The following is a 17,989-nucleotide window of genomic DNA, read 5'->3' as shown; positions in this document are numbered from 1 at the left end:
CTGTGCCCAAACTATCTGTACAAACAACATGGTTTATGTTGCTTGCTTTCTGGAAATCTGAAATACTGGCACATGCCCAGCAGAGACTATGCACGGGATTACCTCCCAATGAACACTGGGGTCGAAGAGTCTCTAATGAGTCCCCTGATAAGTAACATTTCATTCATGTTGTCACCACTCGTTGCTGGGGGAATTAAGTCCTGTGTGACTGTGTGACGCCACCGGGAGAGGACCTTTGATGCCTACACCCGGTTTCCTTGGACTTCACCCCCTGTACCTTTTCCCTTTGCTGACTATGCTTTGTCTCCTTTTGCTATAATAAATCATAGCCATAAGTGTGACTATAGGCTGAGTCCTGAGCTTCTAGGCAATCATCGAAATTGAGGTGGTCCTAGGGACCCCTGACACACACACACCCTAACTCACAGCAGTAAAAAAAAAAAAAAAGGCTCCGTATACTGCCAAATGTCTCTGGGGAGACCAAATCAATCCCCTCCCATGTTGAGAACCACCAACCTAGCTATGCTTGGTCCAAATAGGCCTTTAATAAAGGTTTGATCTGAACTGCAGTGAACTGAATTAAACAATTTCCAGAACAACTTCGGGGGTGGGGAATAAAAGTAAAAGGTTAAAAACAACTTTCAAAAATCACACAACTGATTTAAATTTAAGTAAACGTTCACAGAAGCAGCAAGTAGAGAAATAAGATCTTTTTTCTAAGTTCAACAGACTTTTCTCCACTATTACAGTTTTATAATATCTATTATAGTGTATTTATATTATATTATAATATCTATCATACCTAGTGCTATGTAAATATGCCAAATTAAAATCCCAGATATGTGACAGAAACTTGTACCACCCCAAAGGGTACCAACTGGGCTCACTCACAGAGATCATCACCCTTTCTCATTTACAGAAATCTAGTCTCAAAACAGCATCAAAGCTAAAATTAAAAAGTCAGGAAACAACAAATGTTGGCGAGGATGCGGAGAAAGGGGATCCCTCTTACACTGTTGCTGGGAATGCAAGCTGGTGCTGCCACTCTGGAAAACAGTATGTAGGCTCCTCAAAAAGTTGAAAATAGAGCTACCCTACAACCCAGCAATTGCACTACGGGGTGTTTACCCCAAAGATACAAACGTGGTGATCCAAAGGGGCACCTGCACCCCAATGTTTATAGCAGCAATGTCCACAACAGCCAAACTATGGAAGGAGCCCAGATGTCCATCGACAGATGAATGGATAAGAAGATGTGGTAATATAAACAATAGAATATTACTTAGCCATCAAAAAAAATGAAATCTTGCCGTTTGCAATGACATGGATGGAACTAGAGGGTATTACACTGAGTAAAGTAAGTCAATCAGAGAAAGAAAATTATATGATCTCACTCATATGAGGAGCATAGGGGAAGGGAGAGAAAAATAAAACAAGATAAAATTAGAGAAGGAGACAAACCATAAGAGACTCTTCACTATAGGAAACAAACTGAGAGCTGCTGGAAGGGAAGGGGGTAGGGGGATGGGGTAACTGGGTGATAGGTATTAAGGTGGGCACATGATGTAATGAGGACTGAGTGTTATATGCGACTGTTGAACCACTGAACTCTACCTCTGAAACTAATAATACACCATATGTTAATTAATTGAATTTAAATTTTAAAAAAAATTTTTCATTAAAAAAAAACCCCACCGCATTGAACTATATCCTTTTCTCCAGTCTACAAATCCTCTGTAAGAATTATTTTGTATTTTCATCTAGATGATGATCAAAAAAAATTAGTACAGGCGTGCTTTTGTTCATATTTAATGATAAATACTGCTCAGAGTTTTCAATGTCCAAGTCTGTATTTAGTGGGCTAATGGGAAGAGAAGAAGACTTAAAAGGTAAATCTGGTACAAGTACAGTAAAATGCTAATTGCAGAACCTATGTGATGGGTATACACATATTCACTATGCTGTCAAATTTTTTAAACACTGCTGTCTGGCTTTAAGATATTCATAATAAAATGTTGGGGAAAATATGAATCATGCATCTGTACCAGATGAAGATAAATGATGTCACAATATGCTAAAAGAAAGCTTCCTCGTCATTCAAACAGAAAAAGTGGTGGAGAGAAGTACATCATCACCCCACAGGCAACCAGCATAGGCATGCCGAACCCCCAAAACCATAATTAATTCTATATTCACCTTAAAAGACACAATTCCGTTTCAAAGAAAAAGCCTCAGTTATCATATTGTTAAATGAGAATATTATTAGTTTTGTAGATTTGTTTGCATTTAATTTGTAAATCTGTTTTAATTTTGGAGTCATATAAGCACAGAGAGTTTAAATTGTTTTTTATCTGTACTGATTCAAGTTGCATAATTTAAAAAGTAATTAAAATGCAAGGGACCCTGAATATACCAAAACAAACAAACAAAAAAACAAAACCTTAAAAAAAAGAACTATTACCAATTTCAAAGAACATTACCAATTTCAAAACTTACTACATAACAGCAATCAAGACAGTGTGGTACTGGCATAAGGACAGACATATAGAGTAATGGGACAGAACTGGGAGTCCAGAAATAAGCCTACATATCTACGGCCAGTTGATTTTCAGCAAGAATGCCAAGATCATTCAAAGGGAAAAGAACAGTTTTTTCAACAAGTGTTGCTAAAACAACTGGATATCCACAAGTAAAGAATGAAGTTAGACCCCTCCCTACCTCACACCACATATAAAAATTAATTCAAAATAGGGGCTCCTGAGTGGTTCAGTCAGTTAAGTGTCTGACTCTTGGTTTCAGCTCAGGTCATGATCAATCTCACAGGTCCTGAGATCCAGCCCCACATCCGGCTTCGTGCTCAGTAGGGAGTCTGCCTGAAGATTCTCTTCTCCCTCTGCCCCTCCCCCGACTCCTGCACAGGCACTCTCTCTCTTTCTAAAATAAATAAATCTTTTTTAAAAAATTAACTCAAAATAGACCAAAAACCAAAATGTAAGAGCTAAAATTATAAAATTCTGAGAAGAAACCACAGGTTTAAATGGCCTCCTAAGATTTGTGATTTTGGATTAGTCAAGGGTTTCTTATGTATGACACCCAAAATATAAGCAACCAAAGAAAAAATACATAAATCAGACTTCATCAAAACGAGAAACTTTTGTGCATCAAAGGACACCATCAAGAGAGTGAAAACACAACCTACAGGATAGGAGAAAATATTTTGCAAATCATATATCTGATAAGCGTCTAGTAACTAGAATATATAAAGAATTCCTACAATTCAACAAAACCCAATATAAAAAAAAATGGGTAGATGACAAATTACCAAAACGATCCTGAAAAAGAAAAAGAAATCAACCTGGAGGGAATAACAATTCCGGATTTCAAGCTATATTACAAAGCTGTAGTCATCAAGACAGTAGGGTACTGGCACAAAAACAGACACACAGATCAGTGGAACAGAATAGAAAACCCAGAAATGGACCCACAACTCTATGGCCAACTCATCCTTTACAAAGCAGAAAAGAATATCCAACGGAAAAAAAGACAGTCTCTTCAACAAATGGTGCTGGGAAAACTGGACAGCAACATGCAGAAGAATGAAACTGGACTGCTTTCTTACACCACACACAAAAATAAATTCAAAATGGATTAAAGACTAAACGTGAGACAGGAATCCATTAAAATCCCAGAGGAGAACACAGGCAGCAACCTCTTAGACCTTGGCCATAGCAACTTCTTACTGGACACGTTGTTGGAGGCAAGGGAAACAAAAGCAAAAATGAACTACTGGGCCTCCATCAAGATGAAAATCTTCTGCACAGTGAAGGAAACAATCAATAAAACTAAAAGGCAGCCTATGGAATGGGCTGATATTTGCAAACAACATATCCGATAAAGGGTTAGTATCCAAAATCTATAAAGAACTTAAACTTAACATGCAAAAAACAAAAAATCCAGTCAAGAAATGGGCAGAAGACACAGACAGACATTTCTCCAAAGAAGACATGGACATGGCTATTCTCTCTCCCTAAAATAAATAAATCTTTAAAAAATAAAAAATAAATAAACCCACTGGAGTATATACTTTAGAAGAGTGAATTTTACAGTAAATGAATTATATCTCAATTAAAAAAACCAAAATAACAAAACAAAAAGTCAACCCTGTGAGTCCACTAACAGAAAAATCCAGAAAGTTGATCTAGGCAATAAGTTCATGAACTATTAAGTCTTTCTTTCTACTTGCCTAACGGTAGAAAAATGTTTCAATCTCACCTTATCTAATAAAATTTGCTATGTCTAAAGTAAGTTCCAGAATTTGGTCACCAGGCTATGCAGTACGACACACATACACAGGAAAGCAATGTCTTCACTTTGGAAGAGTTCTCTTATTTCTCAAAGAATCCATAAAGGCTTCTAAGGGGAAGTTTGGGAGGCTTTGCAAACTATTTCCTTAAGACTCATTTCTGAGGGGCTCCTGGGTGGCTCAGATGGCTAAGTGTCTGCCTTGGCTCAGGTCATGATCCCAGGGTCCTGGGATCGAGCCCTGCATGGGGCTCCCTGCTCAGCATGGAGTCCGCTTCTCCCCTCTCCCTCTACTGCTCCCCCTGCTTGTACTCTCTCACTCTGTTAAATAAATAAATAAAATCTTAAAAATAAGAAAAAGACTCATTTCTGAGACCAACTGCTACCTGTGGGTTTCTAAATCTCACCCTGCATGGTATTTCTAGTGTGGCAATACACAAACCAGTCACCTTCACACGTGAGCATACAGCACACAAGAACACTATCATAACCACCATGTTCGGTTAAAGCTTATTGAGATTCTCACCATGAATTAGCGCAATTTTAAATAGACTACATCAAAAAAGGCCAGACGCAATGCCCTGCACATCCATGCTGTCAGCTCTTTTCATTGTTCACTCACATGTCAACAGTATGAACCAATCATGTGACAGGCACAGCGAACATGGCAATTAAAAAGAACAGACCTGGGAGGCACCTGGGGGGCTCAGTCAGTTAAGTGTCTGCCTTCAGCTCAGATCATGATCCCGGGGTCCTGAGATGAAGCCCTGCGTTGGGTTCCCTGCTCAGTGAAGAGTCTGCTTCTCCCTCTCCCTCTGCCCCTACTCCTGCTCGTGCTCTCTCTCAAATAAATAAAATCTTTAAAAAAAAAACAAAAAACAGAAAAACAGACCTGGCACCAGTCTCACCGCAAAATTCAAAATCCCAAGCAGAGAGGCTGTGAGCAAGTCATTACAACATGGCCCAGTGACTGACACAGTAGGAGAAATGGAGGCCGCTATGGGGGCGTAAAGCAGAAGAACCACTCCGGGCCTAGGAGAGTGCCCCTAGAGTGAGAGGTACTCGAGTTCAAACCTAAAGGACAAGCAGGTCATCAGTCTGATGAAAATGAGGAAGAAGACTTCCAGACCGTGGAAAGTATTTGCAGCCCAAAAACACTGAGAAAGCAATGCTCATTCTAAAAACTAAAAGGGGGGAAGGGGGAAAGCTAGAAATGGAAAGAGCAGTCATGTGCCAGAGGGTCTTGAAAGACATTTTAAGGGGTTTGGGCTTCATCCGAAGGGAAATGGGAAATCAACAACAATCAGGTTGTGGGGGCAGCAAGACTACAGGCAAGGAAACCACACAGGGGGCCATTCCCAGGATCTAAGGGAGAGAGAACAGTAAGCTGGTGTGGGGTGGGGGCAGAGGAGATGGAGAAGTAGGCAGATCTAAGAAATATTTAGGAGGGACCATCAATAGGACTTACTCTTTTGACACAGGAAGTAAGGGAGAGGAAGGAGTTAAGGACACCACAGGGATTCCAGATCTGGAAAGCTGGGTAGACAGCACTGAGCCAGAGAAAACCGAAGATAAACAGACTGGGGTGGGGTGGGGAAGATGGCAGACTCCCAGCCCCTCCTGGGACACCCACCACATGGAACCTCACTGGCATCTCACAGCACACAGGGTTAAGCTGAATGCCCCTTACCCTGGTCCTTTGTCTGGAAGGTCCACCTCAGCTGACAGCGGACTGTAGACAGGAATGCTGACATCATAGCCTTGCCGGTAAGTCCACGTAGAAAAGCCACCACCAGCCAATAGAGCCCTGAAACAAAGGATTTTGTCCGACAGTGAGAAAGAAAGGTCTTCATTCTGACAAGCTCTGTGGGAAGGGATAGGAGTAACTGGGTCAATAACAGTATCAACAACAAAGGCCTGTTTCCTGAGTCACCTGTCTCTGCAGACACGGTGCTCAACGTTTTACATTCACACCTCCTGGACAGCAGCTGCGTTCGATCCGAGTTAACAGCCGCCTTCTGGGGTCCCACGTGCTCTTTCCTTCTTTTCCACTTCTGAGAACACATCACAGCCCAGAGGCCATCCTGTGAACAGCCCCTCTGCTACCTTATTCAGATCCCATTCACCCCTCCCCAAAGTCCTACCCCACTCAGCAACACTCACACCAGAGGGAACAGTCTACACACGGGAAGCCTGGCTGACGCAGTCACTCTCCGACCCTCTGGCCCGAGTCTCAGGCGACAATGGGCACAGAAAACAGCAGCGGTGTCAGCAAAGTGTGTCATCCGGTGCTGTACATGCCCCAGCCTCTCTGCAACGCCCACCCCGGGCCGGTCTCTCCAGCACTGTCCAAGAGCTGCGTGCAAATCGGGTGGTCTCCACCAGCGCTCGCCTCCATTGCAGCTACTCAGTCCGCGTACAGGAAGCGGGAATCCAGGACTGGACCGTTAGTGCCTCGCTTGCACCTTGCATGCACTAGCTTTTCTTCCTCTTAATTAGAAAGCTGTGAACATACTATTTTAATTGGATCCAGCAAGTAGTGCAGTGACACTTCATCAGAGAAAGGAAGCAGGTGTAGATCACACCAACTTTTACTGTTATTCTGTCCCTGGGGCCCCAAATCCATCAAAATCACTTACTGGGGCAGAGTTTTGCCAGTTCCACGCACGGCACAGCCTGAGTCAAAATGTCTGAACTGAGAAGCCACATTTTTTGCAATATTGATTGCTACCAATCCTCTCCCTGCCCTGATGACAACCTACATTCCGTTCGAACCTGACCAGTTTAAGTTCAAAGATTTTCCAACCACCCCTGGAAATCCCAATCTGTTTGTTTAAGCTTTATGAAACCAAGAATTGGTTAGTGAGGTAATGTGCAGGCTAAAAACCTCTCCAGCTGCCAGTCTACTCTGTAAAACTTAATGACTGTCCTTAGTACCAACATACGGTCTTATTTTTCCTGATTAGCATTCAGCAGTGAATCCATCCACCATGAATTTGGGCCGATTCCATGACAGCAAGCAGACTGCAGGGGACCCCGTGACCTCTGTACAGAGAAACAAACAGGGATCCAATACACAGGTACCAGGCAATCCAGGTAAGCCCGGGAGGTGGGTGGTTAGGTAATTACACCCACAGCCCCAGAGGAGAGGGGAATGCGCATGTGGCAAGAAAGGAAGCCTGTGTGTATCGCACCAACTTGTACTGTAATTCTGTCCCTGGGGCCCCAACTGTTACTCTGTTCCAGGAGAGCAGGGTGGGGGTTATACACTGGTAGGAGAAAAGAATGAGATCTGAAGCATGTCTTATGTCACGGATCACACACTCGAGATCTCCACTTGTGAGCTCGGCAAGAGCCAGGACTACAATTAGTCAAGAGACCTCACACCAGCCCTGCTACTGATAAGACTTCAACTTCAAGTCCCTGTATCTTCTGCCAAGGACTCCATAACATGATAATGGAGACAATAGTGGGAGCTTCCCCTGCTCTACAGAACACGTGTTTTGCATTGAGCAAAAAGTACGTTTCTGAAAAGCACATTCTGTTTTCCTATTATGTATCCCCCAATCAGAGGTCAGTTCCAAAGCTGCAAGAGAATGAAAACTTGTGGCTAAAAAAGCATTAATCTGATGATCAGACTTATGCCAGCTCAAGTGTTATGTCACTCAAAGTGTCCCCCAACATGTTTAGCACGTTGTAGGCCATCCTGAAGCTAGGACATGTCCTCTGTCATGGAGCCCTCTGCACAGCCTCAGGCACTCCACTGTCCCAGCTCCGGGTCTGTCGCCAGATGTTCTCCCAGTCCCCTCCCATCTGAGTGTCCACAGGGCCTACACACAGTTCGTCTGCAAGCTCATCCTTTGCTTTCTTTTGAACCATGCATACAACCAGGCCTGCAAATTCCTCAAATACAAAGCTTCAAATTTCGCTAAAACAAAAGATGGCCAATTCTATTAGTCATCCATATTAGTTTACTGAATCAAACTATAAAAAAATATGTATGAGACAGGTAAATCTGAACAATGGCTAGCTATATGGTGATATTAGATTCCTATTAATTTTTTAGGTGTGAAAATAGTACTTTGTTATATTTTTTAAAAATCTCTTATCGTGGAGAGATTCAAATGGAAATATTTACAGATGTAATGATATAACATCTGGGATTTGCTTCTAAATAACCTGGTGGGGGGTGGGTAGGAGTACAAATGAACGGAGGCCAGCCCTGAGTTGCTAACTGCCAAAGCTGGCCAGGGGGACATGGGTTCACCATACTAATCTCCTCTTTTATACAGGTTTGAAATTTTCCATAACAAGTTAAATAAAACCCACACGAAGTAGAAATCTGTGAGAGATATGTGCAAAAAAACAATAATAAAAATCCAGCGTAATAATATTACAGAACATATATGAGAAAACAAAGATTGATAAAGTAAGGCATTCAAGAGGTATAATTTGCTCCCACTTAAAAAGGGTGTACGTGTGCGTGTGTGTGTGTATATATGTGTGCATGTGTGTGTATACATATACATATATATACATATATACACACACATGCACACACACAAATTTATACATGTTTGTGTATAAAGCCATAGAAAAAAGGCAGAAAAATACATTGTATTTGAGGACATGGATTACCTTTCAGTAAGGGAATGAAAACAGAGGAGGGTTTGAAGCATATGTTTACATTTTACTCTTTATATGCTTGCACATTGTTGCAATCTTGTACAAAGAAAGTATATGCATATCATGTGTAGGATTTTTAAAAATTGGAAGAGAAATAAAAACAGATTTAAGCAGCACAAAAGATATATATTCTGAGCAGACATTTCCTTCTGTCCTGGTCCTTACATTTCCCTGAGTAAAATCATTCTCAAGCAATCACACCTATGACCTCAGGCTTGAGCAGACCCTTGAAGCCATCTAATCTAGCCTGCCTGCTTTCTAATTTCCAAATAATCCAACACTCAGCTCTTGCTAAAACCATTCTGTCCTCATGGTTCTTGCCTCCTCTGAATCCAGGAACAACGACAAATGATAAGAAAAACTCACAAAAAAATCTACTCTTCCTTCCGACCAGGAGACCACCTAGGTTTCAAAACGAAACTTCCCACACGCACAGATAAAGGAGGACGACACAGTGATTCAGCACTTGCTACGGGATCGCCTATATCACTTACAAAAACGCATGCACAGGGAAAAAGACTTAACCTTCCTGATCCTTGACACCTAAGCACTAGCAAGAACTCAAACTTCTTCCTGACTACTTGACACTTTTCCCGCAGAGAAATGAAACCCCATTTAACATATGCACTTGATAAAAATAAAATCCTTCTCCCATGCAAATACATATACCAAAATGTCAGCAAAAAGTGAAATGTCCCAAACAGAAATAAGCCCTTCTCAAAAGAAACTCAGAACAGCAGGTGAAGGCACGGCATTCCTAACAGCTTTTTCTTCCCTTCTCTGTTCCCTAAAGTATTTCACTTTCCCAGAGCAACCAAATCCATAAAACAGTAGCCCACTCAGGAACGCTGGGGCTGACAGCCAAACCAGCGCTCCCCTTGTGTATAGCTGGTTTCCATAGAACTTGTGTAGCCTGACTGCCCTCTATCGACCAAAACGATTTCTACATCAAAGGGGGGGGCCTGGAGTGTAGGTCTCTTCTAGTGATAATTGTATTTCCAGATAGAAACACAACACTGACCCCACATAATCACTTAAGACAAAGAGGGCTTGGATTTAATCTTCCAGGGGAAAGTAGTACCAAGCGCAGATTTTCATAAATGCTGGTGTCAGCCTTTAGCAAGCTGAGAACACCGCTGGCCTCAGGCTACTCTCTAACCAGTAACAATGATACTAAGAGTGAAACATCAACTGTAATAAAATGACTTATGAGTGAGTTCTGATGTCAACCTACACCACTGCTGTACCTTGAGTACTGCCCAGAACCCCTATGTTGGGTCTCACTTGCCTGCTCTCCTCAAAGCCTTGAACGCAGTACTAGGAGAGGAACCTCACGGCACCCCATTCCCAAGCCTTCTGGGAAGCCTCTAGCCCCAGCAGTTTGGTCAACATGGAAAAGGGCTGATAAACAGAGTGAGCAGACTCAGAATCATAACTCTGCAATCCCAACCACCCCACACCACACATGCTGTTTGAAAGGTTTCATTAGGAAGAGAGAAAGGAAAGAAGTGGGTGGGGGCCAGGAGGGAAGGGAGGATGGAAGGAAGGACCCCACTGACCGAGGCCATGGAGAGTACATGAACCAGAGTGCCCTTGTTCCCCCGATATTACAGGCTGTGGGTGTCACTTTCACACCTCCGCGTCCCCTTCCCACAGCAAGCTGTGGCTCTGCTTTTCACAAATGCTCCCAAATTCGGACAGAGCTGACATAAGCCAGGCATGAACCAGGCCTTGAGGGTGGGGTTGCTGCACTAAGGAGAGCAAAACCCAGACTGAGAAAAAAAGATCATTTTTCAAAACGCTATGCTATAACATTAAGTTCCAGATGATTCTCCACAACAGACTTAAGCAGGTCCGGCCTCACTATATCTATGTCTCAAGGAGGGAAATGCCTAGGACAATGTTTTTATTTTAATAAACAATTCTGATGACACAGTCTGTCCCACTAGGCTTAGAAATAGGACTTCATGTGAAAGAAAGAGTCTTGCATTTCCTTAACCCTCAGAAACCCAACACAGGGATAACCCCAAATACACTTACCTGTCCCTGGGGACATCCAGAGCTGTGTTATAATCTGGGGGGCCTCCAGGCAACATGTTGAACAGCAGGTGGTTTGTACCTCGATCCCACCTTTTAAGAAATGAAACACGTATGAGAATTCACATGTCAACTACTAAGGAACAGAAACAAGAGCCAGTTACTGGATGACAAGCAGCAAGTATCCCCAACCCCAACTAGGGCCACTTCTCAGGGGTGAAATCCCAAGAGTACATCAAACACCAGCCTGGCTCTTCGAAAGAAAAAACAGGTGGACGTGTACTTTGAGACAGGCCACAACAGGCGAGCCTATGATGACAACCTGAAAACGATCTGAATGTTCACCATTTGGTTAAAGAAACAAAAAGGAATATAGAAGCCTGGTAAAGTACATCATGGAACATGTGTAAAATGGAAGGCTATACAACTCTTAAAATTATATAGTAAACGAACATGAAATTATCTGGAAATATATTCATAACATATTAAGGAAAAAAGGCAGCACAAGAGTACAGAATGCACAATCCCATTTTTGACGAAACATACATGTTACACGTGCATATGCACATGCTTCACACAAAAATGTATTTACACATGCGTATGTGTATATTTTTTATACAAAAATGACTGGGAAGTAACATTATCGAGGCAGAATCATGGAACGAATCTTACATGCTTCTTTTTGCTGACTTGTATTTTCAGACTTTTTACAGTGAACATGTATTACTATGTAAGTAATAAAGAGGGGAGGAGATTTCAATATAAAAGGAAAGCTATGAAAGATGAGCCATCCTTAGATTTTAACTCCAAGACAGTCGGAGCCCACAGCAAGAGCACGGATGGCAGACCGCTTTTCACCAGTACAGAGGCGAGCTGCTTCCAGCACTGGCTTGGTGCTCCGAGTCAGTCACTCACACACATGCCCTCCCACGAGGAAAGAGACAGCAGCTGGAGGCCAGCTCAAGAGGAGAAGCACTCCCTCTCCCCGTCCTTCCCCTGAGCTCCCCGAAGGCCCTGGCTCCCGTCTGTACACGTGCTACATACCTGGAGAGCTGGGCCAGCGCCTGCGCCGTCTCCTTAATGCGGAGCGTGTTCTGGTTAAGCACGTCGATGGACGGGACGAACAGGCAGGCCCGGTTGATGTCATCGGTATAGTAGTCGCTGTCTGAGATGGCCGTGAGCAGTTCGTTATACTCCCGGGAGATGGTGTTGCTGACCGGGACACCAGAGTCGTCCACATACTTTTTCAGAGAGTAGATGTACACCTTGATTTTGTTCTTCGGGTTGAAGCCACAGCGGTAGACATCAAAACACGTGTGCATTCTGCAGCTGAGATCGCCGCGCTCGGGGATGGGACTATCGGCCGGCAGCCGGACCACTGGCACGTCGCGGACGCTGCGCTTCTCTACGTTCCAGTCACTGGAGGACTCGATGGAATGGGGCCAGAACTGGAACATGCCGGTGGCAATGAGGCCCAGCAGGACGATGGAGAAGAGCGTGATGTAGTAGATTCGGTGCTTGGTCTTCATTCTTGGGATGAGGGCAGGACCCCGGATATTGTACTTGACCGACGCACACATAATGACACAGGCAGCCTCTTCCTCCCACTCCTACTTCCAGGGGGAGACACAAGGAAAATGAAGTAGTTAGGGTAGCAAGGGACCACCTATTTCTTTCCCTGAGGTGCTTTGAGGAAATAGTGAAAAGGGATTTTTGACCCTTCTTGTAAATATATACCAATATATGTTTGTGTATTAAATGTGTACTATATGCCATAGTTAGTATTTAATACTGTACATAGTAAATACAGTTATTGATAAACAGAACTATATACTGTAAATATACGTTCAATGAAAGCGTAAGTCCTAAACGTGTGGGGCCTAGGATGAGGACCGCTGACCATGGAAGAAAAATCAAAATTAGAATAAAGATAGTTGTTCTGTTTTGTTTTTAAACACTTGGCTAATATATGGGGCGCCTGGGTGACTCAGTTACTTGAGCGGCTGACCCCTGATTTCAGATTAGGTCATGATCTCAGGGTCCTGAGACAGAGTCTATGTCAGGTTCCGTGCTCAGTGGGGAGTCTGCTTCAGGATTCTCTCTCTCCCGCTGCCCCTCCCCTCACTTGTGCGTGCGCTCTCTCCCTCTCTCAAATAAATAAATACATCTTTTTAAAAAAAATGTAATTAAAAATGCTTCACAAAACAATGTTTAACCTCAGTTTACAGTACTAGCCATAAAACATGTAACAAACACTGCATTTTTCTATTCTGTTATTCTACTGTTTTTTAAAAATGCTGGCCTTACCTACTAGATGAATCGTATCACCCGATAATGGGTCACCCACAGTTTGGAAAAAAAACTGATTTCATATTTAACAAAACTGGGATTAATGGAACAAAAATAGAATCCACATGTGAGCTTACAAATGTTCATGAGTTACAGACTATGAAAAAGGCACTATCACAACAAAATAAACCCAAATAGAAGTAAGTAATAAACAAAAACACAATGATTAACTAATTAAAAAAATAGAAAAGATCAACAAAGTTAAAAGTTGCTTTTTAAAGTCTTTTTTTAAAGATTTACTTATTTTAGAGAAAGAGAGGAAAAGAGAGTGTGCACACGAGCAGTGGGGAGGAACAGAGGGAGAGAGTCACAAGCAGACTCAGTGTTGAGCACAGAGCCCAAGGTGGGGCTTGATCTCACAACCCTGAGATCTCGACCTGAGCCGAAACCAAGAATCAGACGCTTAATGAACTGCACCACCCAGGCGCCCCTAAAAGTTGCTTTTTCAAAAAGGTGAATAAAACTGACATTTGATATAATTCTGCTAGAATTAATCAAGACAAAGAAAAAAAAACAAAAAAATATCTAGAATGAAAAGGGGACCATAACTTTAAATGCTGCCTGTATTTAAAAGATATCAATGAACTTACACCAATATATATGAAAACTTGGATGAACTAGAAAAATTCTTTAAAAATATAATTTCTCAAACTGTCTCAAGGAGAAATAGCAAACCTAAATAGTTGTATAACATTAAAGAAACTGAATCAAAATTTTAAAAGTCTTCCTATAAAGAAAATTCCAGGCCCAGAAATTCTGCACATTCAAGACATAATTCCAATTTTACACAAATTATTTCCAAGTCCAGAAAAAAAGGTGAAAGGCTCTCCCATCTTCTAGGAAGCTAGTTATAACCTTAATATCAAAATCTCACACCGATGGTTCTCAAAGTACGTCTGAGGACACCAGGAGTCCCCATGACCCTTTCAAAGGCTCTGAACTGTTTTCATAATAATACTGACAGGATTTTTTCACTTTCATTTTTGAGACCACGTGATGCATGCTATTGCAAAGACTGACTGCAGAAGTAGATATGAGAATCCAGCTGTCTTCTAAGTTTTTCCCACTGTAATGAAAGATATTAACTCACAGATTCAAGACGCTCAAGTCCGAGCAGAATTACACCAAAACAAACAAACAAAACAAAACAACCACCTAGACATGTCAAAGTAAAACAACTTAAAAAAAAAAGCTAAAGAAAAATGTTAAAAGCAGCCAGAGGGGAGAAAAATCTACCCAAGGTCGATTAAAAAACTACACATGGCAGACAAAACTAGAAAATACTTAGAACAGAGATCTCTGTGACTTCTGGCCAGAGAATGATCTCTACAACAAAATATAAGAAGTGCAAACCATAAAAAGATAAAATGATAAATTCTATGTTACCACTAAAAATTTTTGTTCATCAAAAGACCCATACAGAAGTAAAAAGACCATTGATAAACTAGTAGACTTGCAATCCGTACACCGATAGCGACTAGCAACCCGAATAAAGGAGGCCTACAAACCAATAAAAACAAAGACTAACAAAACAAACAAAAAGGAGAAAACCGGACAGAAGACTTAAACAGGAATTTCACAGGAGAGGACACAAAATCAGCACAGCAACATCTGAAAACCACGTTTTGTCTCATCAGTGGTCAAGGCACGTATAGCCACAATGAGACACCGTCTAGCCGCCAACACAAGCAAACGGAAGAGTCGAACACCAGCCGGTGTGGGCAGGGCCTGGAGCCACCGAGCTCAGCTGGTAGGAGAATGAACAGGCTGGAGTCCCAAGTGGTCAGCAGAAGGGCTGGAAAGAAGAGGGGCTGATGCCCCCACATTAGCGTCCCAGGCATCACACTACACTTCCCACTTGTCATAGTTTGGTCCCCCTGTGCCCCCGGTAAAAAGAACAAGAGACAAGGATGGAGGTGCAGGGAGTTTCCTTACTTGGGAGGTGACCTCAGAAAGCCAGAGTGACCAGCAAGGGGAGAGAGACACAGAACAAGGGACAGCCAGTAAGGTGGGCAACAGGGGCTCTTAGGAGTGCTAGGCACTCTTGAAGAACCACAAAAACTATACCTGTCCCTCAGAAGGATGAGAGGCCAAGGCACTGATCTCCCAGCTGGTGCCCACTATTGCTTGAGATTGTCTGGGACTATTATCAGCTCATACTCTGTATTCAACAACCCTCAAAAGGTCTGGATCTATCCTTTCCTCGATGTACCATTAGTCTGACAAAGAGCTGCAGTTCCTTGAGGAAGGACTGGGTGAACCTCTGTCTATACTTGCAGGGACGTTACAAAGTCCTCTTCAAAGAAACCCAGCCTCCCTCTCAATCCATGGGATAGGGGTCTGAGATCCTGTCCGAAAACTGGGGATGAACAGTGATTCTTCCATTGCAAGAGCTGACATCAGCCTTCTAATTGCCCGCTCTCGTTTTTTTCTGGTTAAACAAGTCAAGCAACAGCCTAGTTAGCTGTCCATCTATACTGCCCTTAAGGACACTATATTCTATTAGCATCACTGTGGATCAAGACACGTCGGCTGCAAGTCGGCTTTATCGGCCATCGTGGGGATTGCGTCTACCATGCCACTGCAGGTCAGTGCCACCCAGCCTCCGCTCCTTCAGAATCCTATCACCCTCACAGACACTTGGGAACGGAGTCCCACAACCAGATCTAAAGTCAATTCTGGCCTACAAGGGACGGTCCACACTGAGCTTCACAAAGATGGATGCTGGCCTCCCGTGGGCGGTCCCTGTTACCAGAATTAAAGGAGCGAGCCCTCCCGGAAACAAAGGCAGGTGTTTCTCTGGCCTCATCTCTGGCCTTAAATAACAAATCTATTTCAAACCTCCACCTCCCTCTACCTCTGATCCCTTCCTCAACCCTCTACCGAGACAGCTCTAGCACCCCCACCTCATTTCCTACAGGCCAGGCACGACTGGCACTACTGACATCTCGGGCCAGCTCAGCCTTTTCTGTGGGGAGGCAGAAACAACCCCCAGTTTTGGCAACCAAAAATATATCCAGACATTGCCAAATACCCCCTGGGGAGCCAAAATCACCCCTACCTGAGAACCAGTGGTACAGATCATGGTCATGGCCAAGTTTCAAGGAATCTGTCCAGCAGCCTATGAGGACTCGCCCAGTTGCTCTGCAAGATCATTAAATCCCGAATCCTGAGAGAATGCTCCCAAAGCGACAGGGCCTCTCCCAAGCTGCCTTCCGGTCCACCACTACCCCACTCTTCATCTAACATCCTCAAGATGCACTCGCACGACGTGTGCCCTCAGCTCCTGCTGGTTCCCAGAGCCAGTCCTGCCACTCCAGCACAAAAGCCATCTGTCCACTAGCAGGGACTGCACTTCCCCCGCTTAGGCAATGCTGAGATCCGAAGGGAGGACGAGGCAGATCTTGAGAGGTAAGTACCACCCCGCGAGGTCTTTGCAGAGTGTCCAGACAAGGAGGGGTGGATACTTCCGCTGGCCCAGAGGGTCTAAGGAAATCTGGGAGTTCAGAGTTCTCCGTGCTTCCAGCAAATATCTCCACGTCAGTCTCACCCCTGGCTTCAGCAGAGGCCACCTGCCAAGGCTGCGCCTTCAGCCTCCTCTGCAGTCTGCCGTAATCATGATTACATTCTGGGCCTGATTTCCGCGGTCTGGCCTCTGGCCGCGGGAGATGCTGCCACAGCGCCTTCTGTCGCACCCAGGACACACTGGGCTGAACTGAGCCTGACCTTACCTCAAGGCTCGAGGAAAGATGACAAGAGACAGCCAGCTCCATCAGCCTTATCACGACCACTGTCCACATCCTGCTCACGTGCTACAGCTCCTGTACGAGCCGTGCTTTCCCTTCCAGCTGAGTCACAGCCCGCCCACCGCTGGCGAGAGTTGTACCACTGTGATGCGAGAGAGGACCAGGGGTTATCAACAGCCGCAGGGGGCCCTTGTTGCCGTCTGAGGGTGAGGGGGTCCAGGTTTACAACACCATGCTCAGGGTCGGCTTTCTAGAGCCACTTCTAGTACCGACTGTCTCAGTTCATGCTCCGCCAAACTAAGAAACACTAGAAAGCAGGGAGCTTGCGGACGAGGAGTCCGGAGAGCCAGAGGGAGGGACGAAGGAGAGGAGCCAGGGAAGAATGGAAAGCCATGAGGGTTACCACACTGAGCTGGGGAATGGGCTCAGTCTTCTGCAGAACTACGTGGAACACACCTCAGAACTGTCCCTCTGAAGGACAGGAAACGATGGCATTCATCCACTGAAGCCCATCATCCCCTACTGGCTGAGGGCTATTCCCAGATGTAAACTCACATTTCTGAGACACACCTACAGAGCCCGAGCAAGCTCCCGCGAGTCTTTGCCAAACAGCTGAGAGATAAGGTGAGCACCTGAAGTGAAGTAAAACCATTTAAAAATGAGGGGAGAGACACCTGGGTGGCTGAACGTTTAACTCTTGGTTTCGGCTCAGGTCATGATCTCAGGGTTATAGCGCTCTGCGCTCAGCGAGGAGTCAGCTTGGTATTCTCTCTCCCTCTGCCCCTTCCCACTGTTCGTGTGCTCGAGCTCTCTTTCCCTCTCTCTCGCAAATAAGTGAATCTAAAAAAAAAAAAAAAAAAAAAAAAAGG

The 17,989-nt window shown here is 43.9% G+C and overlaps 1 protein-coding gene across 5 annotated transcripts in view; it reads right to left on the bottom strand.

Moving 5' to 3' along the window:
• Positions 1–17,989, bottom strand: part of LOC113265012 (exostosin-2) — a 158,257-nt gene that overhangs the window by 114,963 nt on the left and 25,305 nt on the right. For 2 of the 5 annotated variants that reach the window (XM_044389005.3, XM_026512069.4), the window contains 3 exons: positions 12,070–12,635; positions 11,029–11,118; positions 5,993–6,109 (listed from right to left, as the gene is read on the bottom strand). In XM_044389005.3, coding sequence (XP_044244940.2) covers positions 5,993–6,109; positions 11,029–11,118; positions 12,070–12,635 — 773 coding nt within the window. Of the gene's footprint in view, positions 1–5,992; positions 6,110–11,028; positions 11,119–12,069; positions 12,639–17,989 lie in introns of those variants that run through there. The other 3 variants (XM_057317067.1, XM_044389007.3, XR_006411017.3) reach the window with 3 other exon arrangements.

The sequence above is a fragment of the Ursus arctos genome, unplaced genomic scaffold (genome assembly GCF_023065955.2).
Source record: "Ursus arctos isolate Adak ecotype North America unplaced genomic scaffold, UrsArc2.0 scaffold_23, whole genome shotgun sequence".
NCBI lineage: Eukaryota > Metazoa > Chordata > Mammalia > Carnivora > Ursidae > Ursus > Ursus arctos.
This window is presented reverse-complemented; position numbering and strand designations above follow the sequence as displayed.